General features: G+C 41.3%; 1 protein-coding gene across 3 annotated transcripts in view; it reads left to right on the top strand.

Annotated features, from left to right (window-relative positions):
- Window positions 1-26,135, top strand: part of NEDD4L (NEDD4 like E3 ubiquitin protein ligase) — a 178,543-nt gene that overhangs the window by 52,742 nt on the left and 99,666 nt on the right. For all 3 annotated transcript variants that reach the window (XM_040579379.1, XM_040579381.1, XM_040579382.1), the window contains exon 3: window positions 23,118-23,199. In XM_040579379.1, the coding sequence (XP_040435313.1) occupies window positions 23,118-23,199 (82 nt within the window). The remainder of the gene's footprint in view (window positions 1-23,117; window positions 23,200-26,135) is intronic.

Below are 26,135 nucleotides of genomic sequence, written 5' to 3' on the forward strand. Positions count from 1 at the left end.
CACGTCTCTTGTGCCCTGAGGAGCCCAGCACTGGACCCCAGTACTCTAGATGTGGCCTCAGCAGCACTGAGCTGAGGAGGAGGATTGCCTCCCTCGGCCTGATGGCAATGCGCTGCCTAATGCACCCCAGGATACCATTAGTCTTCTGTGTGGCAAAGGCACATTGCTGACTCGTGGTCAGCTTGGTGTCCACCAGCACCCCCAGGTCCTTTCTGCAAGAGTTCATCAAGCATGTAGAGGCATTTCTGTAGAGACTATAAGTCTGACTGTGCTACAGCTGGCTTAGAGTGCCAAGGCTTTGTTCTCCTTTTTCTGCCACATACTTTGGATGTTCACTTGTACCTTTTGTTGGTGCAATTGAAATGCTGTTCAGTCAGTTATTTCTCTACCCAATGCTCATTACTAACACAGCAAACTGCGACTTTTAACATGGTGTGCTGCATGTGAATGTTTTAGAAATTGATACAGATTTTATAAATTTCTACAGAGAGTAAAGATAAAATTAAGAATGGGGCTTATTCAGGATACATATTTGAGAGATAATGTTGAGCTATGTGACTGGAGTTGGAAGACTAACCGTTTTAAAAGATCACTTTTTAATTTTAGCAGTTCTGTATCAAAGATGATGTGTAAATATTTACTGAGTAGCACACCGTAGACTGATGTGAAAATGTCCTGTGGGGAAATTGCTTATCTTAGCCCTGCCACTGTCTTCCCTGGCACCCTCCTTGCCAGAAGGAGCAGTTAGATTAGGTGGAAGGTGTGCTGGTCCATCTCATCAAAACCTCACTGCGTCGAGTAATAGCACACAAGAACAAAACTGAACTCCCCCTCTCAGTTGATTGGTGGTGTTCCTGAAGTTGTTCCATTAGTAATCCATGTCTGCAGCCTCCCTTTGCCTTATTGGAAAGCAGCTGCCTTCTGTTTTACTGATGTAGCTGCAGAGCTTTGACAGGCAACTGCTAACCTCTGTACACACGAGCTTTTCTTAAATCCATCTTAATAAATACATTCTTGTGACAAATAACCGTCTTTGTAACTAAGAACTTAATCTTAGGTGATGACTCATGGCAAATTTCCTATTGTCTCTAAAACAAGGAAAAATTTTTTGACTTGATTTATTTTTTCTTCCCGTTCTGGCATACTAAGTGTTGCTGTTGAGTATGTTTCTGTTACTAAAGGTGGCATTTCTGTTGCTAATGGTGCCTTGTGAATTCAAGATGTCACTTAGTTCATCCTGGAACTGCCGCCTTAATGCAGTTGTAGAGAACATGTGTTTTGAGTGTCATTAGTGTGATGCCAGCTGAAGAGGTTTACCTTTGCTGGCATTGCTTCTCCTTCCCCTGGTAAAGGTTATTACTCCTGCAGACCTGCCAGCCAGACTGCCACACAACCTGTTGCAGTCGGAGGGCTGGCTTTGGTGAAGCCTGCCTGCTTCTCTCAGGGTAGCTCAGGCTGCTGTTTTGGGCAGGAGCAGGCTCTTGACTGGGGACGGGAGTGGGACTGTGAGTGGGACATGATGGTGACTGATGCTGGGTGGGATCTCTTCAAGTCCCTGCTGGAGGGAGACGTGGTGAAAGCCATGCCTTCCCTTAGCATCCTAAAGCATAGTCCTGTTGGCTCCTCTAATGGCAGAAGTTCGCTTAACCCTGTACATTTATACATGTTTTTTGGATGTGATTGCGGTAGGGGTGAATACTTGGTACCTAAAATCCTGTTGTGAGATGGAGAGGAAATGCATTTTTATGTCTACATTTGTGTCTTTAAGTGCTGTCTTTAGGAGGTGGATCTAAAGGGCCTGCTCCAGTCTTCTGGAATCTGATGGTTCCAGGCAACACCATGGTGAGACATGAAAACGTACCTCCAGCATTCATCTCTCCATCTGGGGAACAGCTGAGGTCTGCTGGCTCACCGCAGGCCCCTGACTGAGCTTGTGCCAGTTCATAAACTCGCAGCAGGGCTCGGGCCGGCAGGGACCCTAAAGCCCCCCCGGGCTACCCCCTGCCCAGGGCAGGGCCACCTCCCCCCAGCCCAGGTGGGTCCCAGCCCCAGCCTGGCCTTGGGCACTGCCGGGGACGGGGCACCCACAGCTGCCCCGGGCAGCCGGTGCCAGTGTGTCATCACCCTCACAGGGAACAATTTCTTCCTAAGATCCATCTAAACCTGCCCTCTGATTCCTGTTGGGCCATGTGCTGTGAGCCAGTGTTGTTCACTAACCCAGCAGAAAGTGGTCTGCCTTCTTTTTGGGTGGAAAACAGGGGAGTAGACCATTTTTTATTGAGTTCAGTTGATTGAGCCACCTCATGATGTTGTCTGACAGTATCAGAGCTGATGCAAACTATAGTTCACATCTGTGTGGTGTGGGGTACAGGAGCAGCTTACTGTCTGCCAGAGCGACATTAATGTAGACGTAGGATTGTATGGAATAACTTAAGTTCTCTTCATAAACTGCAGTTTAAGTGTGTGGGCATGCTGGGTGCTGGTGCCCCAGCACTGGTAGCAGTGCTGCAGGCCCCTGCGAGGGCAGCCTGGGGCAGCCAGGGCCAGTTCTAGCCAGTTTGGCAGCTGCCCAGCGCAGGGCACAGCATCGCTGAGGGAGGTGTGTGAAAGAGAAGGCAGAACCGCTGGACCCACGGAGGAGTGAGGGGGAAAAGTGAGAGGAACAGCCCTGTGAACATCCAGGTCGGAGAAGCAGCACAGAAAATGGGGTTTTCTTTTTGGTTTGGGTTTTTTTTCCACTTTTCAGTGTCTTGGATAGCTAATTGTAGAATGTGGAAAAATGGCCCTTTGTTTCCATGGGCATTGTGGAGACTGGATTAATACCTGTGAAATAGTCTAATACCCTGGGAATTGGAGACTGAGAAAAGTCTATATGAGAAAATGAACCATTCAGTCTCTAGAATAAGGTTAAACACTGAATAAAATAAACTGGGATGAAATAAAAATTGTGGGCTCGTGTTACACACAAAGGTGCCAATGTTGCAGCTGTGGAGGCAAAAGCGTGTGTGACTGTGCATTTGCAGAATCACCATGCTGCTGCTCAAAGGTTCCGCAGGCAGTTTGGCCCTATTTTTAACTGCTTTGTAAATGTAATAACACATTTGATATAGTTTTTGTTGCATTTTCATAATAAAAGGCAGAGAGCTGTTAGAACAGAAGGTATCGGGAGCTGCAGTTTGCCGGGGTGTGTGTGGCGAGGTGCGGTAGGAGCAGCAGTGGTCTGGGGTGTCCCGCCTAGCCCAGCCCCTGGCCACCAGGCCTGGCAGCATGACTGTCACGCTTTAACACAGGGTGTTCCATTGGAGTATGAGGAAGAACTTTACTGTGAGGGTGATGGAGCACTGGGACAGGCTGCCCAGAGAGGCTGTGGAGTCTCCTTCTGTGGAGACGTTCAAAACCTGCCTGGATGCGACTGAGCAACCTGCTTTATTTAGCAGAGGGGGTTTGGACTGGATGGTCTCCAGAGATCCCTTCCCACCCTGACAGTGCTGTGATGCTGTCAGGTGTAATGCAAGAGCAGCTAGAGACAGAATCACCTGCTTGTTTGCATAAGGAATTTCTCATTTATATTGATGGCATCAGTTACCAAGTGCCCGATGCCATCGGAGCTTGTACAGCGTTCAGTTTAGGCCCTGCACCATGCTGGAAACGCAGCTTCATGCAGAGGATTGGAGTTTGCTGTCTGCTGAGGCTGAGGAGACTGGAAAGCAATGCAAGTCTGACCTGTGGGTCTGAGAAAAGAACAATCCTAATCAAGGTGTTTCTGGGCAAGGTTATGCATATTTCCACTGGTGTGGTATTGAGTGTTGTACTCTCACTTGTTTAATAGCAATTTCTTTTTAATTAAGTAGACTTCCTGTGGCACTCACAAATGTTGGTTTCTGGGAACTTTTGGCAACTTAACAGTTGCTGTCCACCCTAGATGTAGAAGGAAAATTTAATTAGACTGCAGACTCAGAAACTATCTTGTAGATAGTAAATGCATGCTGTCTTGAAGCTGTAGCTACGTCTGCACCAGGACATTAAAAAGTATCTTTCTTTAGATCGGGGATAAGTTCTGTTCAAAAGTATGTCTCCTGCATTTCTGGGAGAAAGCCCTTAGGAAGGGCAGCTCAGACAGAAGTTCAGACTTACCTTGTACAGTTGGGTGAAGAGTAATGTAGCATTTCTTAGAAGTAATAAATGAAATTTTGTTTCTGGGCAATAAGCACATGATACGCATCTCCTTTTCTGGTGGGTGCAGACTTTTACATAGCTGTATTGCTGCATGCTTCAGTAGCGTTAGTTAGAGTAGCTTGCCAAGGGCAGTGAGTAAGAGAGCACGCTGACCCTGGAGATCACAACCTTTTCAATTTTCATGTAGCAAAGACAATAACATAATCAGATATTTCAAGGAGAAAAAATGGAATTATAGACATTTACATAGCAGCTTGGGGTGGTGGGGGGGAAGGCTGATTGAATAGTGTTTGTGTAGGGTAACAGGTTTGGCCTTCTACCTATTAATGACTTTAAAGGTTTGTGGCCTTTAATAGTGCATGTGCCATTTAGATGTTTATGTGGCTGATGAGGATGGGGCTGGCCAGCACCCATGAAGCATACAGCTGCTTCTCATTGCCTAACCTCTAGGATGTCCTTGACTGCTACTCATTGGAAACAGTAAGAGGCCAGTTGCCTTCTATGATGTGTTTGCATAACTTGCATTTTTCATTGAATTGTTGACACAGTAGTCACTGGGGAATTTAATTCACTAAACCCAACCCTTGTTGCCAAGTTCCCCTCCTGTTGTAGAGGTCAGTGGTTCAAGTCTCTTAATGGTCGGCCTTTTGTACAGAACTTGCTCTCTTTTGTATTTGGGATAAATAGCAAGAAACTTTTCCTTCTGCTGCTTTCCTTAAAATTTAAACATAATAGAAATGTAATTTATTTCATACATTTTTAGTTTATGTCTCCATCTATGTCCTCTGTGGCTGTTGAGATTCATGATTTAAAAGATGTTATATGTTGTCAGGACATGAGCTCAAGCACAGCATGTTGCTTGTCCCTTAGGTACGTTCTAGCAATGTAGATTGTGGTGACTGAGCTGCCTGTGCATCTTTGGGCCTTGTGATTACAGATGCTGTTAGGAAGGCAGCTGGCAAATGCATCTATCCAACAGTAACCACATGACAATATATTGCACTGTGAGACATTATAGGATATGTGGTGATCTGTATCTTTTTTTCTGGTCTGGTTACTGTTTCACATTCCCACTAACACACGGTGTGCTTTGGGGCATTTGGAAAGTGGCTTTATTTCGTAGCAAACTTCATGTTGGTTCTACCTGCACAGACGATGTTCTCTCTGAAAGACACAAATGAGGCTTGCCAGCAGCAGCTGTGTACTGCACTGAAGTCAGACTGGTAGAAGAGGCATCCCAGGAATAAGTGATTTTCAGTGTTAATGTTTTCTTCTTTCTTGGTGCTCTTTAACCTATGGTACTGTCTCCCAGACTTGTGGGATGAGTTTGAATGGTGCTGAAAGTGGAGGTGTCACTGTGAAACCTGTTTGCTCTTGGTAAACGCTTCATATCGGAAGGGGATGAAATAGCTGGAAAAATAACCTTCCTCTCTGTCTGTGAGGGTATTATTTCTTTCCTAGTGGCATGTTACAGAGCAGGAATGACTGGATATATTTAGATGAAAGATGGTCAGCCTCTCATTTTGCACTGGAAACCTTATACTTGGCAGGCTGTCCTGAGCTAACTTTCCTTTTAAGTCTGAATTCAGGTTAATCTGAGGAGGTTGAAAGTCTGGCCCTTCACAGTGATCTCTACCAGCTAATTCAACCTGTATTAGCAAGAAAATAACGTGCTTCTCTAAGTTTCAGGTTTACCTCAGTAACTAAAGATTAACATCAAACTTCAGGCAAGAGGATTCCAAAGTTTTTGATGTAATTAGCAGATTATTCTTATTATGCACATGACCGACTCGGTCCCTTTGGAACCTGGCTAATTCCCTACACACAGTGAATTCCATGGGCTAATTGCAAGTTTCCTTAGCTTTCTGCCTTTTTTTTTTCTTTTCTTTTGTCTTTACAATCAAATATTCTGCTCCTGTCTCAGGATACGCATGGCTGCCTGCAGCAGCTGAGCACACAGGGCTCCTGTGGCCTGTGGATGGGCTAGCAGCCTTGGTGCTGAGCCAGGCTTTGTGAGGATGAGATGACAATTTACACCTGCTGAATCTGTTTGGCCAGAGTCTTGCTCATACCACTCTTTCCTTTGCTGAGCAGAAAACCTAGCAAAAATAGCTAACAGTTGTCTTCAGTTTGGTCCTGTGAAATAGCTCACTTTGTCCGATCTGACACAAAAGGGGGTGGCAACAGTGGGACTCTTTAGGGCAGAAGGTGAGACCAAAGCAGTTCTGCCTCAAAGCCTCACCAGGCCCACACATTGCATGGCGAGGACAAGTCCTGTCATCCTCTGACTTAGCTGCTCATTCCATCTTCCACCAACCAGCACAAGCATTTGTGAGGCTTTGCGGTGAGCTGGATGAAGGATCTAGTCTGGGTTTATGACAGCCTGGACTGAAGGAAGAGGAAAGCTTTGTAACCCAAGTTGATTTCCCCACCTGTTCCATCTCTGTGTTGTGAAGTGTGTGTTTGTTGACAGGAGAGAGGATAGCATAGGAACTGGGAGCAAGTGATGGGGTGGGCCAGCTTCTAGCAGCAGTGCTCAGTTAGGTCCTTTAATATGTTTCTGATGTTGTGGCCTCTCTTGTCTGTTTGTGTCAAGCTGGATAAGCCTGTTCCTGAACGAGGCCAGTGTGTGTGGTATTTGTTGGTAGGGATGCTGCCTGGAATTCCTGAATTGAACTTTTCTGATTCAAAAGTCAGGTGTCATTGAATTCCCACCCCGCCACGGATTTTAGAACTTGTCAAGATACTTTGGGTGTGTGAAACAGCACAAGAAGAATTCAGATCTAGGGGCTGATGTACGCAGATTCTCTGTTGGAGCATTCTTTACCTTAGCCATACAATCACAAAAAATGGCCTCAAGGAAGATGGGGGGGGGGGGGGGGGGGGGAAGCATATGTTTACACTTCCATCTCTTTTACAAGATCAAAAGATACTTTTTTTTTTTTTGAGACATACTCAGAAAACTAAGCTTTTCTTTGTGCTCTGGGAGTTTTCCGGTACAGGAAAAATGCAAAAGGAATCTGGTTTTATTACTCCTTATTAGAACATAGCATTTTAAAGGAACAACCTAGCAAGGTGGAGACACTGTAGGTGGAGTTTAATACATAATTTTTAACTCCCTTTTTTACCCTCAGGTACTACTTTGCAGCTGTCTGTGATGTGAGTAATTATTTCTAGCAGCGCTTTGAATAAAGCCTTGCTAAATTTCTTGTGCCAGATGAGGTGTGAGCCTTTGTTTGGAAAAATAAAAAAACTAAAAGGAGAATGTGAGGCCTGTAAAAATTTCTCTGGGATTTAGTATGGAGAGGTGAGATTTTAGGATGCTTAGACACAATGGATTTTAAGTTTGGCTTTTCAGTGAAGGATAAGGTAAGGTTTTCTTTTCTTCTTGAAAGCAGATATTCCTTTATTTAGCACAGTTGATCACTTCATGCTTTGCTTTAGTCACAGTACATGAGACTTGCATGACAGTGAGAGCAAAATCTTATTTCTCTTTTAGAAAAACTCGTAATGGATTTTATATGGTACAGACATGAAGGTGAACCCCAGAAGGCTCATGCTAAAGTAAAATCCAGTGAGCAAATGCAAACTATATACTCTGAAGCATTTTTTGTAGTCAATTTCAGTATATTTCCATTGTATTTCTAGCTTCTTACAGTGCCAGGAATGGGGAAATTCACCAGGGAAAATTATTATTGGGATAAAAATGATAGTGACTGTGAAAGATATTCTGCCTTATAACATTGTTTTTACTACTCTTCATAAAACTTTGTTAGAAGGGCTCATTATTATTCTAACTTTATTTAATGATGTGTATTTTGGACTTTGTTTCTGTCCTCTCTTTGAATCTAAAAATCACCAAGCAAAACATTGGGATTTTTGAAAATTATTGATCACTTTTTAAGCTCTAAGTGCATGCACACACAGAGTTGTCTCTTAAGTGTGTTTAAATGATTCTGTAAAACATTTTCAAGGGACTTGAACTTCAAGGAACTTCCTCTTGCCAAGTATGATCTGCTTCAGCCCTGAAGTTAATTACTGTTCGTGGGGCTCCTGTAATTTTATGGAGACTCATTTAGATGAATATTTTTGAAGACAGTATATTTTACTGATTTGAATTTAAATTTTTAAATTATGTTTTTGAAGGCATGTTGGCTGTAAAAGCATATCTGTAATAGTTCATGTAGACCACGGTCTGTACCTGAGTGTCTGGTCAGAGTAAATTAGTTCATACGAAGGGCTAAGCTGCCGTGGGTAGAGCTAATTCAGACACCTTTACACATCTAATGCTCTAACTATAGCATAGGTGCTTCTCTAGGTGCTTGTACCAAATGATATTCATGGTTGTTCACATGAAAAAGTTTTTTATAGCAAAAGTTTTGAAATACTGAGCCCTTTCTCGAGAAAGCTGTTTCAGGTAGTACTGCCGTGCCATTTTAAAAGAGCACATCTGGAGACACATGCAGTGGCCTTCAGCCACATCCTAGCTTGGCTCTTGACTTCCCCAGCCAGGTGTCTTACAGTTTGGGAGATTCTGTTTGTAAGGCACAAATCCTAGCGTGAAATGAAGGCTAAAGTTTACTTTGTCTTGAGTAGCTGCGAGGATTTTTGTGTGCGTCTTAATGGATTGTGCTAGTGCTGGAATTTTCTAATCTTTAAAATATCCTGGTAAGAATAAATATTACTTGTTTTAAGGCTGGGGTAGCATAAATATGTTATTTTAAAAAAAACTAGACAAAACTGGTGAGTGAGTACTGGCGGGTCTGTTTGTGCTGATGTCCCTTTCCCTGTACCTGTACTTTTGAATTCTCTTGTATTAATTCTGTCATGCCTGGGAAGTGGCAGGATGGTGTGTTTCTGTTGTTCCAATCAAGGAAGGGATAAGCACTGGCAAACTGCGCAGAGGTTCCCCAAATTACAGCTCAGTAATGTAGGACAGTAGGAATTTCAAATGCATTCTGCTTATTCTCCTGCCTTCAAATTTCACAGAGGTTAAGCTGAAATACTGGAATTCTGTCTGTCCTGGTCTGTCTCAGTTCTGGCTAAGCGTGACTGGTGAAAGCCAGCGGTTGCAGTGGCTGCTCTCTGCAACAGCTGAGAGAGGCTGGCTTAGGGCCGCAGGTAGGTAGAGTGAGTGATGCTTGCTTCCTTCTTTCTGCGAAGTGATGCGAATGAATCTTGACAAGTCTCAGACTTCAGAGCTAAATAGCAGAAACAGATCAGTCTTCTGCATGTAGGTTGTTAGAACTGGACATGGAGGATTCACAGCAATGGAATAGAATATTTCAGCTGGAAGGGACCTACAATGGTCATCTAGCTCAACTGCCTGGCCCCTCCAGGGCTCACCAAAAGTTAAAGCACGTTGTCAAGGGCATTGACCAAATGCCTCTTAAACGCTGACAGGCGTGGGGCATCGACCACCTCTCCAGGAAGCCTGTCCCAGGGTTTGAGCACCCTCTTGGTAAAGAAATGCTTCCTCACATCCAGTCTGAACCTCCCCATGCGCAGCTTTGAGCCGTTCCCAGGCGCCCTGTCCCTGGATCCCAGGGAGAAGAGCTCAGCACCTCCCTCTCCACATCCCCTCCTTGGGAAGCTGCAGAGAGCAATGAGGTTGCCCCTCAGCCTCCCTCTCTCTCCAAACTAGACAAGCCCAGAGTCCTCAGCCTTCCCAGTTCCATGGGAAGAAGATGACCTGAGGTCTACAAATGTACTTGACATAAATCTGAAGTTAGTAATTTTGGGGAGTGTTAAAACACATAACTCTGTATTGCTCAGGAATAGAGGGAGGCATCTGCCTCAAGGGGCTCAAGAAGGATTTTATTATATCCCCCATCACTGGTCACTAAAGAGAGGGCAGGTAGTTTTGATGGGGTGAGCAAGTGGGAAAAGCTGTTGAATGAAAATTGACCAACAGCCTAATAGACATCCCCTCAAGACCATGGAGAGAATTGAATTTGGATGTCTCTTCAAGAAAAAGCTTTCTCTGCCTTCATGTTTGAGGCTGTTAGGATTTCTTGATGCAGAATTACATGAGCTGTTGATGAGTTCCTTTCATGTATGTGGGACAGAGGTGGGAAATGGGTAACATGGAGGCAGTTTGCTTGCATTTCTTACAGAGGCAAAATTATAGTCTCATACAAGACTTACTTCCATTGAAACAGTAAGGCTATTTTGAAGTAAGAAGTTTGCCTTCGTGTGTCAAGCTTGGCATGCATGCACTTGCGTAACAAGTGATACTAAATTTTATACTTGGGGGGGCGGTTTCAGCTTTTAAAATAAAAATAGAGCAGTGTAGGGCTTAGTAGTTTCATTGTTCTTGCACATATGCCTGCACTGTCCATCCCCTTATTTTGTAGCTTAAAATAAATAAATAATACATTAGGTCATTGGCAAAAGATGTTTTGAGACTTGCTTTCAAAGCTGTTTCAAGCATATATGGCAAACAAAATTCCAGAATCAAGTGAACAAATAGGAAACTGTTCATGGGCCCCAGTTTCACAGTACCCTGAAACAGCATGATTTTCAAAGGATGCAGATCTTTTTGGTTGTTTTTTTTTAAATTTATTTTATTTCTTCCCCCCTCCCCCTGCCCAGGGTTTTTAAGTCATCAGTGCTTTCTGTTGTCCTCTAGAAGAAGAAGAGCTGGAAGCTTGCTTTTTCAAGCTGAGGTTCAAATGAAAGATGATAATTATATATCTGCAATTGCTTGAGCTTTAAAAAAATAGGAGATACTGAGAGTTAGCAAAACCATGGCAAATGGATGGTTCTGAATCACAGAGGGATTTCAGAAGGCCAAGAGAAGGATTTCTTAAGACCTCAGATTATTGTTTTTTCTTAATGGCTGTTGCTCTGCCAAACTCTTTGCGCTAATTTGTGATTATGATGAATAACTGTTCTTATTAACATCATTTTCTTAGGATTCCAATTTATTTTGGAAAGAACTGTTAGCAGCTTCAAAGTTCTGCTAATCTGAGCAGGCATTGACATTCTTTTTAGGTTTAGGCTGATCGTGTCGGGATAATGAGACTATTGTTTTTGATTATTTTGGGATTTTGTAAAGAGGAATATTTTAGATATGTGTTCAAGAAATCAACTCCCATTCATCTCCCGTCACTAGTATGATAGTGACTGGGCTCATTTTTCTCTACAAAAACCTGATTTTAAAACCCTGCTTAGTCCTTTGAATGCCTAATGATACATACTGAATATATCCACTGACTTCTGATATTAGTGGGTCATGACATTGTCAAGTGTAAGAAATTTAAAGCATTAAAAATTGTAGCCTTTTAGACTGTGAGTATAGCTGTGCCTATCTCTTTCACTGCAAATGGACTTTGTTTTTTGTTCTCCTTTTTATTATGTTGTTGCATTTTACTATGAATACACCTTAGGCTGGCTCTTTTAGTATAATTTCTGCAGCGCTCTCTGGAAAGAAGGAGCCCTATAGTGGGTAAAAGAAACTTCTGTGTACCTCACTCCCCCTCCCCATTAAATTTACATGATAAAAATGGCTTCTCTTTCATCAAGAAATACCTCCATAGATAAAGAAGGTATTATGAAATTACTCTTTGTTCTGCAAAATGTAGGTTTATTATGTTCTACTGTTATAGTTGGGTCTTCTGTCAGTGGACAGCCTCTTGGTCATGGTGACCTGGCTTGCACTGTCTATCTTTGTCAATCTGTCATCTCTCTTTGTTGGCATCCCTGGTGGTGTAATCCTTTTGTCTGAAAGCCTGCTAGTGTAAAATTTGGTACAGGGCTGGCTTTAAAGAACTGCCATCTGTACTGTCCCCAGGCTGCAGACTTACCTTTCATTTTCTGTATCCACTTTCTGTTATGATAGTAGTTCTGCTAGAACACCTGTGTAAATTTTCACGTGGATATTAACTATATAAAAAGCTTTAAATAGCTTTCTAGAATTCCATGACTTTGTGAATTTGTCATGTTGCAGGTTTCATTAAGATTGGTTTTTAACACTGGTGCTGGTGTAAGAATTCTTACAGATTAAGTTTTCAACTTTATTATTTTGCTCCATTTCTTCATTTAATTTTTTACTCTCTTCCCAAGACAAAACCAGTACTTTTTCTCAAAGGTACCTTTACAGCAAGTTTTCCAAGCCAATTGCGGAACTCACTTCAAACGTGTTATATCTATGAAATCATCTACATTAACTAAAAGGTTTGATTCTGCTCATCCAGTGTCATGCTCTTAAACTTATCTAGCATTCAGTTTTAAAACCCGTTGCAAATCAGCAGGGATTCAAGTCAGACTGATGTTCAGAAGGAACTGTGGGATGAGTTGCTTTATTTTCAATTTATTTTTAGAGCACAATGGAAGTATTCATACATCACATGTAATTGTGGTTACCAGGAGTGCGATATGGGGATTTTTATAATGCTTTCTTCAAGAATGAATTTGTCTGAATTATAAAAGTCAAGAAGACAATTGTTCATTTTAATCGCCTGCACACGCCCCGCTGCCTTTAATCCATCAGTTTCAGGGTGAAGATACCTGGCAAGCACAACTTCAAAACTGATCTGAATCTGCTTTCTGTGGTTAAAAGTTCCCTCTAACCTACTTGGTTTGTTGTTTTTTCAAAGTACTCTCAGCAGGTGTCTCATTTATTATTGTGTCTTTTGTGATCTGGGTCATCAGGATTTCCCCTTCTTTAACACCTCTGCAAATAACTGCCTTTAGACAGGAATCTGGTACTTCCTCTTGTCTGCGTGTGTATTTCATTCCAATTTGCTGGTAATTTTTCCATGATTTTTGAACAGATCAGATGCTATATTCTGTTCTGCAAATTTTCCTCGATGTCGCTTCATGTTGTTGCCTAATAAATCTTCCTTGTCAGTACAAGTTTTACCTTTCAGAGATGCCATGTTCATCTAGAATACTTCTTTTAGGTGGGGCTTCCGAGTGCAGGTAGCCATTGCAAGGTTCCTTCCGTGGTTCTGCTGCTACTTTGATGTTTCATGTCTGTTCTCTGGGATAACTTCTATATGTTTTGTTTTGCTACTGTAGTTATAGTCTTAATTATGCACCTGTGTCTTCCATTCTTTTCCCATTCTTGGATTTCATAAGACTCAGAAGTCAGAGCTAGTCTGTGTTATTTTGCTTTGTAACTTGTTTAGTTTTTTCCTTGTAGATGTATGATCTCTGGAACTTCTGTTGTGTTACTTAACAGGGCAGATAACATACATGTGTGGGATGAGATTTCTTAATAATCAGATGTTAGAGACCAGCATCATTCTGCAGGCATTAACCTGTATCTCAGTGTTAGGCACACGTTATTTTAACTTACTAAGACCTGGTGTGGCTGTATGTATTCATGGTATTTAAAAAAACTATTGGGATTGCAGGATATCTGGTATACTTGGCAGATATACGGACTGGGAACAAGAAACTGTGTGTTTTACTAGTAGTAACAGTTGATTTGGTTTTGCTCGACACCCTGCTGAATTCCATCTAGTTGCATACGTGTGTGTAATCAAGCACTACCAATGCTGAGAAGTGCAGGGAGAAGAGTTTATGAAAGTTCATGCAATAACTCTGACGTAGCGCAGCCTTGAAGGATGAGTTACAAAATCCTGTCTTGGCGCCCTCTTAACTGGGCTACTACTGATGCGGTCAGTGTGTTTTTTTTCCATATCGCTGTATTTGTTAGACACTGGGTGCAGAAAGGTGGCCGTAGGTTAAGTATCGGCTGTAACAGAGAGAGAAGCCGATCAGAACCTGTGGTTGTAGTGTTGGGGCACTGCAAGCTCTGTGGCAGTTGATGTGTTGGCTGCAGCAAGACGGTAGGGCAGGCCTTCTCTAAGGCTGTTGGCATGCAGTTTGTGATGGTTCAGTTGAAGGGGTTGCTGACCACAGCTCTCTGGCCTATCTGCCTTGCAGCAGTTGTTTCCCTGGTGTTGGTGACAGCTGAGCAGCTTGTGGTGCACCAGCTGAGCTGCTGTTTTGCAGCCGGATGTATTAGCTGAACCAAACTGCTGGTTTACCTGAATATGTTAAGAAGTAAACTTGAACTGTTTGGGAGCTGAGGTGGGAGCAGCTTAGCCAACACTGCACCAGGAGCATGCTGGGCTTCTGGAGGAGTTACGAGTTTCAGTCACTCCACCTTAATTCCCTGCAGAAGATCTCAGCAGGCTGGGCCTGGTCTGGTGTGTGTAGCACAGGTGGGCTCCCCAGCAGCTGGGTGCCTGTAGCTGTGCACCCGCACAGGCAGGAGCCGCTGCCTCTGCCAAGCAGCACCATACCCAGCGGCGGTTTGACAGCAAGGTCTGACCTGGAAATGCCAACATGCATGGAATGCATGTGGTATGATGGTGAATTCTGGTCAGTGTGTCCCTACTCAGCTGCAGAAGCGTCTGCTTCGTGAATATAGATGATCTTAGCAAAGATAAATCTGGGGGTTTATTGTATTAAGGATTCATTATGCAACAAAAGCTTGTGGTGGGTGTTTTGTGGTTTGTTTGGGGTTTTTTATTGTGTTGTAGTTTTGGGGGATTTTAGGGTGTATGTGTTTGTTTTCTTAAATGGAAGGCTTATTTTAATGTTCATTAAGAATCTGAGTCAGTTCTGACTTTTTCTGGTTCAACATATTCTAATGACAGGAAGAGATTTTCAAATTATTAATTACTTGGCAAGGAGTAGATTTAAAAGTTTTATGCATCAAAACATGTGGTGGGATAGTTAAAGGTAGTGGAAGGAATGCTTTCATCCTTTCCCATTTTAACTGGATACAGTAAGTACATGCTGTTAATGATTTTGTTATATAACAAGTGCAGAATTTAGAAACTTAACAAGATACATTGCTGAATATTTTCCTCCACAAGAATAGAAAAGTATTGTTTTTAATATTATTCAGATATATTATAATCACTAAGAATGTATGTAACTGCAATATAAAGAATTGCCAAACTATATTTGACTGTTGGAAACTGTCATGTTACTTCAGAAATTCGTTGAAGAACAATCAGAATGTTGCATGGTTGGCTTGCTGAAACATAACACAGAGGAGCCAAACGTAATCAGAAGTCTGGACACTGGGGAGTAGCACCAAAAATGGAAGAAAAAGGGAGAGAAAAAAGGGTTAATGTGTGCTGGATTAAGGACTAAGTTGCAGTATGATTACTTAGACCATTCAACAGTATTTTTGTCTGATTTATTAATCAAAAAAACCCAACATAGCCAATTCCTTGACTGTAGTTACACTGATAAATACTCATTTTTTAAGGTGTTCTAAGTGTTCTGTATAGAACATAATCTAAATTAATGAGCTGCATACAATATGATTTGAAACTTCACATTTGGAACAAGAAAGTTGTTAATTTCAACTTCAGATGAAATACAATGGGTACTGAGATCTGTAAACTATGATCATAGGGACCAACTATGAAGTTGTTTGGATGTGTGTTTTAAAAACTGTGGGATCGAGTGCTATTATTTTTACTTGAATATAATGATAGGACCATAGGAAAATTCAGTCTGGACTGTGTTTATGTATTTCAGAGGCATTCTGAAGTCCTGAATCTTTCATCTTAATTTCTTGTGTGTCTCTTGGGTTGTTTTTTTTCTGGGAGTCTAGAAACACAGGTTAGATGTGGTGGGTTGTGTTTGGTTGTGCTTGTTTTTTGGCTAAATCAATGTGTGAGAGCAGGTGTTGTAGTGATGGATCCATATTCTTCTGTTTTCATGACTAGAGTAGTTGAATGTTTCACTTAGATTCACTTAGGCTAAAAGAGGGACATGACATTTGTCATTACAGGCCTTTGAACATGCAGTGAGCTCACTTTGTTAAAAGGCTCCTCATCTCTCATGTATGTTTTCATTACGGAGATATTTCACTATCCTTACTCTCCCATGTCTCTGCCCAGGGATAAGTTTGAATTTCCTGAAGAAGTTTTGCAGGTAGTGCTGGAGTTCAAAAGCATGAGCCTTCATTTGTGATCAACAGAAGTTTAAAGATGGCATGGCACCAGGGTATAAGAGGAATGTTACAAAGAAACTGTAAAAACCAAAGCAAACAAAGGAACAAAATCCAGCCTTAATTACTGTAAACTGGACCATTTCTTTAACAATACTTGCCAGGAAAAGGCCTTTAAGATTAGGAAGTCTAAAGTTAAAAGTGTCCGAGTGTTCCTAGCATTAAAAAAGTGATGATTTATTGTACAGTAATTGTACAGTAATGCCCCTACAGCGGCAGTTCTTTAATGGCTCCTCTTCAGAAGGAGTATGCTCTTTAACATTGACACATTCTGGCTATGAGGTGTCTCATTGTTGAAGCACAATTTTGTGGGTTTTGGAAGTTTTGTTTAGCAATCTTGCTGTAAGAATCAGTCAGGAGTTTTATGGGGGGAAGTGAAATCCTTGTGGAAATGTAACATACAATTTTAGCAGTATTTTGAAAAGAGACATGGTTAGAGAAAAGTTGCAGTAAATATTTACTTTACCTTGATGCTATTTACCAACTTTGTCCAGGATAATAATGAGAAATAATGGAGAGGCTTGCTCTCTGCAGATTGCTTCTGTTACCTGGAGCTGTGGGAAAGGACATCGGTAGTGTCTTGAGTTTTCCCACTGCCTGAGTAGCCCGGGTGCTGGGATGCTATGGAGATCAGGGGGTGTAGGCACCAGGCTGCAGTGCCAGTTCTGGATCCAGTGAATTCTGCATTGGCCCTGCTGGTCAGGGCCAGTCTTTGCATAGCGGGCTTGGAGCACCTGCTTTCTTCTTCTTGGCATTTTCTCTTTTGGTGGCTTTATCAGCTGAGTTGCAACCCCATTCAAATGGTTGGAAATAGTTAGGTTTGTGCTGAAACTGATGAGTCTTCTTAAACTCTGGAGGGCTAGATACTGCAGTAGAAAGACACCTGAATCATCCAATTTTTAATTTATTTTTTTTTAAGATCTGCAGATTCAGCAACAATGTATTTTGCTGTATTTCAATTTAATTTAGACACTAACTTCACTGAAATTACATGTAGTAGAACGCTATCCCCAGTGGAATTGGCTGAAACCTGTGCGCTATAACAAACTGTCTTGTTTTCCCTAAGACGTTCCTTTGAATTGATTACATTAATGTGAAAACACAGCTTTTTCCAAACAAAGATGTAGCTTGAGGTTTCGACTGAAGTGGTTCCTTGAGCATTAGGCTTCTGTAATATCTCTTGAACGAAGAACTAATGTGTGTGGTGCTTGAAAATAAGTTTAAATCTATGTTTTATCTGGACATAAAAGGTACCCAGATTCATGATTTTGGAAGTATGTCTTGTTTTAGCCCTTGTCATGACTTGGTGTGATTACCGTGATACTGCATCCTAATGAAGAAAAATTAAGATGATGTCCTGTAAGCTTTTGCTGGGTTGGTTTGACCTGTGTGGTGAGAGAAGCAACGCAATAGATTTGAACGATATTTCTTATTTACTGCTAATTCCAAGTGGAGAAGAAAACTGTTAGAAATTCAGTGTTTTGTCCTGTGGCATCTGGTAGTCACGTCCTCTTATTTTCTGATGGCGTGAACAGAAGTTGTGTGTGTGATGATTATTCTTGAGATAACTAAACTCTTTTAGGAAGCTTTAGCCTGGAAGCTACAATCTGTGAAGGAGATGCTCTTTGCAAATTAGTTTGGCACTCTGATCCTCAGTTCCTAGAGCCTTTCACATGAAGTTTCACAGCTGTTTGGGAAAGATCATGAGTTCAAAGCACAGGGAAAAAAAAATCTGCCAACTGTCAGATTTGTTTAGGCAGCTGCAGCTTCCAGAGTTGTGAATGAAATGCTGAATTTAGCAGTATGTAAAGCAGATAATGTGACTTAACCTTTTCTATAAGCTATCGTCAAATCACATCAGTCACAGCATCTGGATAAGAAACGTAAATCTCAGGTCTTGTTTCTTTTCCTCTTTACTGTTTACTTATTTTCTGTTTAAGGCTTCTTTTTTAAATGCTTATTGCTATTCAAAAACCTAAAAACAAACAAAAAAAACCAAAAAAACCCAAACAAAAACCAAGTTGGCAGTGCATTTCACATGGCTTAAAGATGTCCTTAACGAGTGTTATTTTCTACTTATTTGCAAGGTTTAGTTTGTTGACACAGTAAGTCAGATGATAGACTTTAGAAAACATTAAGATGACATTGTGACTTAAAAATAAATGCTTCTGTCCTTTCCCTTGATACCCCTTCCCGCCTCTGCTGTGTATCCTCTCTTTCCCAGAACAGCAAATGTTAGTGCATTTGCACACTGAATGAGCCAGGATAGTGATGGGGCTGGAACGTGACCTCTCCTTTCGCCACTGCCTGCTTCCTTCAAGCTGAATGCTTGCTCTGATCTGTTCCTATGCCCAGCTCTGGGCAGAGGTGTCCTGCCACACAGAAAGGGGCAGTGCAAAGGCCAGAACCAAGTGGCCAGGGTAGAGGGGGTGTGAGACGGCTTTACTCAGAGCAGTGTCATCTTATGTTGATTTATAGTATACGTCCAACTACGTGTTCATTTTAAGTAAATGAATGCATGTAAGTAAGCAGTGTTAAAATATCTAACCCGGTTCACATTCAGGAGTGAGATCTTTGCTGGTACAGTTCAGTCTGTCCCATTTTTAGAGTAGGCAGAGATGTCAGTAGCCTGTTCAGTGAAGGCAAAATTTTCTTTACTGAAATCTATAATAAATTCTTCTCTTGTTTAAAAAGAAGTCTATTAAAAAGAAAATCTGTTGCCACCTTCAAGTTCTTCAATTTCTGTGGGCAGAAGATTCATCCAGGATATTTTTAGGATTAAAAAAATCTAGTATTTCTAAGGGTTCGTGAAAACAGCATTGCCCAAGAATGGATTGATAAGTTAAAACTAGGAGGGTGTTATTCCCACCTCTTTAGCATTAAAGAGTCTTTTCTTTAAGAACCTTCACATTTTTCAAGCGTGCATAGCTAGTAGTGTTATGTTTAGATGTAGGTCCACCTGTACCCTTGTGGTCTTTTTGTTTCAGTTTTACATGTTACTGTCAATGTCTTGTGCACTAAAATTGTCATCAGAATAATACTTTCTAGGCTTCAATTCCAGAAGTAACTAAGAGTGAGGTTTTACAATTAGTTTAAGCTAAGCTGAGTCCATGCTTCCATTGGAAGTGAGGTCCTGCCCTCCCCTTATCCCAGCTGTGTGTTTCTTTTCCTCCCTGTCTTCTGGAAACTTTTATATGTGAAAACTCTCACTTTATAATTACTGTTAGTATTTTTGTAGGGTTTTTTCAGTCACATCAGCTGTCTGATCTGATTGACTAGCACTGATGCAGCAATATGCAGCCAAAGGTGGAGGAGAGGATGGGTTAACTTCAGCAGCAGCTTAGACTAGCTAAGACCAAAGGCAAAACTACATTCCTAGACATGAACTTAAGTGTCCAAGCACTGAATTAAGACTAAGGGCCAGGCCTGCAGAAAAGCTTGCATGTGAGATCCACAAACATGCCTAAATGCTTCTGTGGATTCAAATGTTAACTACCTTAGTTTCTCAGTGTTGAGCAGTGTTGGATTTGGGTTTAAGACTTTCAGAGCCCATTGAAGTCCTTGACCTCACCTTTTAATCCTTCTTCCATACAAACTTCTTCCTTCACATAGGCTTATGTCAGAAGGGCTCTGTTTGATTCTTCCCACACACAGCAAGCTGCAGGTTTCAATGAATATCTAGTTTCTATTGGTTCTTGTAATAGGCTTTTTTGCCAGTAAATATTAGGCAGCACAGTATGTTAAGCAATTCAAAGCATTATCAGCATTTCTTCTTAATCACGATTCTTTGTTTTTTTTTTAAAACCTTGGTGCTTAAAGCTGAATTTAATTGCAGTTTAAGTAGATGCATTTATGTGCATCTGCTGATATAAATAATCAATCCAACATGATTTCTTCTTTATTCTTACTTAATTTTCACTTTACTGTGGTATTTTATTTTCCAAGTAAATTAAGTATCTAGTATAGTGAACACTCGACTTCTGGTTATTCTGTAGTGATAATGCCACAAAATTGTTTTTTAAATCTAAAAAATATCAGAGAAAGGTATTTGAGAGTGTCTGAATCTCTGAACGAGTGTCTGTTATTTATCCTTCCTTCAAGAAATCATAGCCTGGAATCCAATTGACAGTGCTGCAGTCTCAAAAGAGACGCATTAGAGCAGTTTGGTGTCCTGGTTTTACTCTTCTACCCATTTCTTCTTTTCAAGCAAAGGCACTGCTCCAGTTCCACTTTCTGTTGTTATACTTGTATGAGGTTAGTCTGTTTCTGCAGAATGTTTTCCTACCAGTTGGATCCTTTCAACACAGAATCACAGAAGGGTTTGGGTTGAAAGGGACCTCAAAGATCATCCAGTCTAACCCCTTGCCATGAGCAGGGACTCCTTCCACCAGACCAGTTGCTCCAAGCCTTGTTCAGCCTGGCCTTGGACTCTGCCAGGGATGGGGCATCCACAGCTGCTCTGGGCAACCTCTGTCAGCACCTCATCACTCTCACAGGGAACCATTTCTTCCTTATGTATAATCTAAACCTCTCCTCTTTCAGTTCAAAACCATTGTTGCCCCTTGTCCTGCCACTACAGGCCCTAGTAAAAAGTCTCTCTCTGTCTTTTTTTATAAGCCTCTGTCCTGGTTTCAGCTGGGATAGAGTTAATTTTCTTCTTGGTAGCTGGTGCAGTGCCGTGTTTTGGATTTGGTGTGAGAACAATGTTGAAGTTTTAGTTGTTGCTGGATAATGTTTATACTAGGTCAAGAACCTTTCAGTCTCTCAGACCCTGCCAGCGGAAAGGCTGGAGGGGCACAAGAAATTGGGAGGGGACACAGCCAGGACAGCTGACCCGAACCAGCCAAAGGGATATTCCGTACCATAGGATGCCGTGCTGGGTATATAAACTGGGGGGAGTGGGCCTGGGCCTGTTGATCGCTGCTGGGGGACTGGCTGGGCATCGGTCAGCAGGTGGTGAGCAATTGTGGTGTGGATCACTTGTTCTCTTCTCTCCCTTCTCTCTCCTTTCCATTATTATATCTCAACCCTTGAGTGTTGCCTTCTCATCCCCCCTCCCTGATTCTCCTCCCCATCCTGCTGCAGGATGGTGGGAAGTGAGTGAGAACTGCATGGTACTTAGTTGCCAGCTATGATTAAACCATGACAGCCCTCTATATATTGAAAGGCCACAAGAAGGTCTCCCTGGAACCATTTCTTCTCCAGGCTGAACAACCCCAGCTGTCCCAGCGTTTCTTCACTGGAGATGCGTTGCAGCCCTTGGATCATTTTCATGGCCATGTTAGTTTATTCCATAAAAGAAGGGTTAGATTTGAATGTATTACTTGCGAATACTGTGGAAACTGCACTAGCATACTTAAGGTTGCTGTAGCATACGAGGTTCCCTTCTTCAGATCTTGTGGAGTCCTTTAATATTTAGACCTCCGAACAGATGTAGCATTCTTTGATTGGTACTGGGAAGGATCTAGCAGACTGTCTCGTACTGGTGTCATGGAGCTTTCCTCCACACCACCCCTTACTGGTAGCGACTGTCTTCCTGCTGAAAGGAATTAGCACAGATTTGGATGGTAGAAATCCACAGCACAGTAACAGTGATAAGCAGCTGGAGTTAGGGTGAAAGCAGTGACCTCCTTTAGCAGAACGTGTTACATCTGAAAGGTGTCTGATGTAGAGAGCTGTATGGTCTTTGGACTATCTCTACTTCCTTCTCCCTCTGAAGAGAGGACATGAGGTTGGTAGTGGGGTGTGTGTGGGGTGTGGATCTGAGGCCAGATTTGCCTATGCTGGCGAGTTCTGGCATGGTGGGCAAGATTTTCCCTAAGTGCTGGGAATGCTTTCTAATGGAAAATAGCTTTAGTGGTACTCTGTAGAGCTCAAGGTAGTGGTTATAATACCCCATAGCTGCAAATTTAATGTTTGTTCTTCTTCATTGATCTTGGAAGTTGGATTTGAATGGAGGCTGAAGCATTTGTGCAAACCTTTGTGACAGTGTTTCATCTTCAGTGCCCTGGTAAATAGAAGGGCCTGGAAATGCTGAAGCAGGGTCAGTGTGCTGTATTTGGAATGGAAGGAAATGAGGAAGGAGGGAGCATCTTCTTCATTAAGATTATCAATGATGCAGGTGAGGGGCTCAGTGCCAGTGGCTGGAGTGGGGCTCTGGGTCACAGTCCGGATGATGGCTCTTGGGGGGCAGAGTATCTCCCCCCGAGTCTGTATCTCCCCCCAAGCTGATATGCGTGGGAGGGTAGATGTGGTGCTCACTAGCATACCCCAGGCTGGACCAGCCAGTGAGTAGGAGGCCCTGGGTCCAGGCAAGCATACTAGATGGGGAGAGGGTCCATGACAGCTTTCAGGGGGCACTCAGGAGATGGATTGCCTGTGCGATGCGTGTACAAGCATCTGTTCGCAGTGAGCACCACAGTGGACCAGAGGAGGAGACCCATGGCGTGGGTAGGAAAGCTCAGGATCTAGGCAGGGGTGATGGACAGAAGGGGCACACTGGTGTCGCCGATGATAGCCATGCAGCTGGGTTTTATGGTTCAATAAAATTAGAACCACTTCTTCAAGGTAATTCCTGTTCCCTTTCTTCTCAGCCTCTAATGGTTAGTTACAGTGAGCATCTTCTAAAACTCATGGCTCAGAATTTTACTTTACTCATTTTAATGGACTGCTGCTCATCTTGATGAGCTACCAAGTGGTTCTTGTCCATAGCAATGGGACAAGCTGCAAGTTAAATTATCTTTAATGCTGTGGTCAGTATTTAACTGAGCATATTCAAACACATATTTTAAAAGTTTCAGTAGTTTACTACAGTTACTAGGTTTCACTGAAAACACTTTCACTAGAGGTGTTTAGAGCTGCCATTGTTATCCAATTAAATGACACATTGATACTGAAATGATATTTGGCTGTAAAATTATATTCTCATTAATTATGACAACTTCTTTTGCAGTGACCCGTATGTGAAACTTTCCTTGTATGTAGCGGATGAGAACAGAGAACTTGCTCTTGTGCAGACCAAAACTATTAAAAAGGTATGTATATACTGGTTTTCTTTTATTACATTTTTTAGAAGTATTAAGAATACTGGAATGCAATTCTATGACAACACAACACTGAAATTGTTGCATACATGTATAGCAACTGAATAGTGGGGTTTTTTGCTTGGCTTGTCAAATCTCATTACATCATTCACTGTTTCTTTTATCAAGGTCATATTTTAATGAAAGACAGAGCTGAAATAAAGAACTAAGAAACCAAACTTAAATTATGGTTTATTGACTTTAAGCAAAAATGATCACTTTTTAATGTTCCCTTTCAAAATTTCCTTTTTCTTAATATTGGAATTTAAAGTAGCCAAATGACAGAAGATATGCTCTAAGAAAAGCCTGGAAATACACTGAAAATTTTTAATTTTTAAATAAAACAAAAATTAATTTTTATTTGGTTTCTAAATTTCATTCCACAAAACAAAAATTCCACCGGGGATATTTATCATTATCAGCGCCTTAAAAATTTTAAAGGGTTTATTTTGGTTTTCTCTTTTTTTTTTTTTTTTTTTTTAAACTGGTAGTGATGGCAGAGAGAAAAAAGTGATAATCCATATGAAAATAAAGGGAAAATAACAACTCTTCATTTTTATGAAGATATTTAGAATCAACAATGATTCAATTGAGATCAGTATTGCAAAACAGAATAATGAGGAGAATTTTTTGAAATTTTGTTGAAAATACAAAATAGAATGATGGTGTTCTAAAATCAGAACATTAGGTGTCATGAGAAAACTGATTATGAAATCTTGGTAGTGTGGAAGATGAAAGCAGAACTTTTCACAGGACCCAGGGCATGTCTGATATTGGAAAGTAAAGTAATTTGTAAAGCATTTTCTGATTAGCCATTGGCACTTGTTTGGTAATAGCACTTTTACATTTATTGTATCATTTTAAGTGTGTTCTTGATAGCCCATCCAGCTTAGTTTTATGTAAAGTTTTTCTCACATAAAATTTGTGAGAAAAAGGTTAACTTTTCAAAAAAATGAGTACCTAGTTTGTTACTATAGTAAAACTATGGACTGTCATTTTTTTGTTTCCTTAAATAAGTTCAAGATTTATTGCCAGTTCCATACAAGTATGTGGGAGACTTTCTTACGCTATGTGTTTCTTGTTTTTGTAGAGTGTGCTTGTTGTTATGCTGTTTCCTGGGACATAGTTGCATAGCATCAAGTCCTGTTCTTGAAATCAAATGAATGGAAAATGCTTAGGCTTGAGAGGTCGTTTTCAGGCTGTCTATTATAATTCTGGTATAATTTTGACTAAGGTGTTCTTGCTGAAGTGTGAGACTGATTACTTTGTCTCATGGAATGGTAACATTAATGAGAAACTATTAAATCAGTACACCTGTGTCTGTGTAGTGATAAATGTTTATTTTCATCTACTCCTTATATTATAAGAATGATTGTATGTGAAGGTTTATTTTCTTGTTTAAAAAACAATTTGGACCACTGTAGTAATTTTGGATCAATAGCGGTGTGGGAGTAGACTTTACCAGCTACAAAATGGCAACTCATTTCATCTGCAGAGGACTCAGTGGCAGGCAGAGGCACTTCAACAGTTGCACCCTATGAACAACCTATTCGTCTGCTTTCGTGGGCGTGTTTGCAAAATGTATGCTTCAGGATTACTGAAAAATAATGTCTTACTGAAAAAATGACTGTCTAGACAAGTCTAGTTCTTGTACTGCTTATTTATTGTCTCAAAAATAGTATGGTAGCTTCTGTTAATGGACAGATGCCTGAAGATGGGAAGGAGGTTTTCGTCTTTCACCTTTCACTTCAATGAAATGGAAGAATTTCGGTGTGAGGTGGTGTAAGTCTAGATGTTGGAAAGGACCTTTGGAGATCCTCAACTGTTCTGTAACTTTGTGACTAAAACTGAGGACAGTTGTGATAGCAGAGAGGATATGAGGCAGGTCATGAAGGTGCAAGGACCCTTTGGCTTTCAGGAGAAATCCTTTGTAGCAAATCCATGAAAGGGGGGGGGGGGGAGGGGGGGAGAGGAGACAGGAAGAGTGGCATGGATATAGGACTTTATCTCCCCCCACCCCCACCTTGCTTCTTAGGAAATAATGGTAATCACACCCAGAGTTTTAGTCAATTTCTGATTCCTCTTTTAATTATATATATATTTTTTTACTTATTAAGAATAGCGTCATCCTTATTTGAAAAGGTGTTGCTGGCATAAAGGCATGAAAGTCATGGCATATTCGGCTCCTACACATTCAAAATGTAATGGCTGTAGTGCAAGAAGTTAGGAGAGATTGAAATGAGAGCATTAGGTTGAAAATAATGTCGTAACATCAGTGCTGATCTGAAGCAATACTTACCAGCTTTGGATCCATGTGAAAGGAGAATAACAAAGCTTCTGAGGAGACCACCATGAATTATTAAAAAATAAAAGTAGTAAAGAGGTAAAAGTATTGTATTGAATGTATCAAGGGAGAGATGAACTCATGGATGTTAGGGCTGCCCTAGGAAGGGAGAGAAAAAGGATGATGTTTGCACAGCCACCCAACTGTAGACAGAGGGCTGAGGATGAGATGATGACAATGGATTCCTGGGATTGCATCTGCCTTTTTTCACTGTTTCTTGTAACTGTTATTTAAAGCCTGGGCTTTCTCAGTAATTTCCGTAATAGTAATAACAACTCATTTATTGGAAAGTTCTGGTTAGTGATTTCTGGTTTGAATTGTTAAATTTCATCTCAAGACTTCTGCCCTCAAAGCAGTATTCTTCCTATGCAATTTGCAATCTGTTTATTTCATAAACGGCAAACGTCATTAGTATATCTTGTTTTTTGAATTAAAATTATTAATGAAAAAATACCGAGCAAAATCAGTCTCAGGTGATTCTGAAAGACTGCCAGTTGACTCTTTCAGCTCTGTAACTTTTCTTTTTATATGATGGTGTCTAGCC

Source organism: Falco naumanni, chromosome Z, assembly GCF_017639655.2.
Source record: "Falco naumanni isolate bFalNau1 chromosome Z, bFalNau1.pat, whole genome shotgun sequence".
NCBI lineage: Eukaryota > Metazoa > Chordata > Aves > Falconiformes > Falconidae > Falco > Falco naumanni.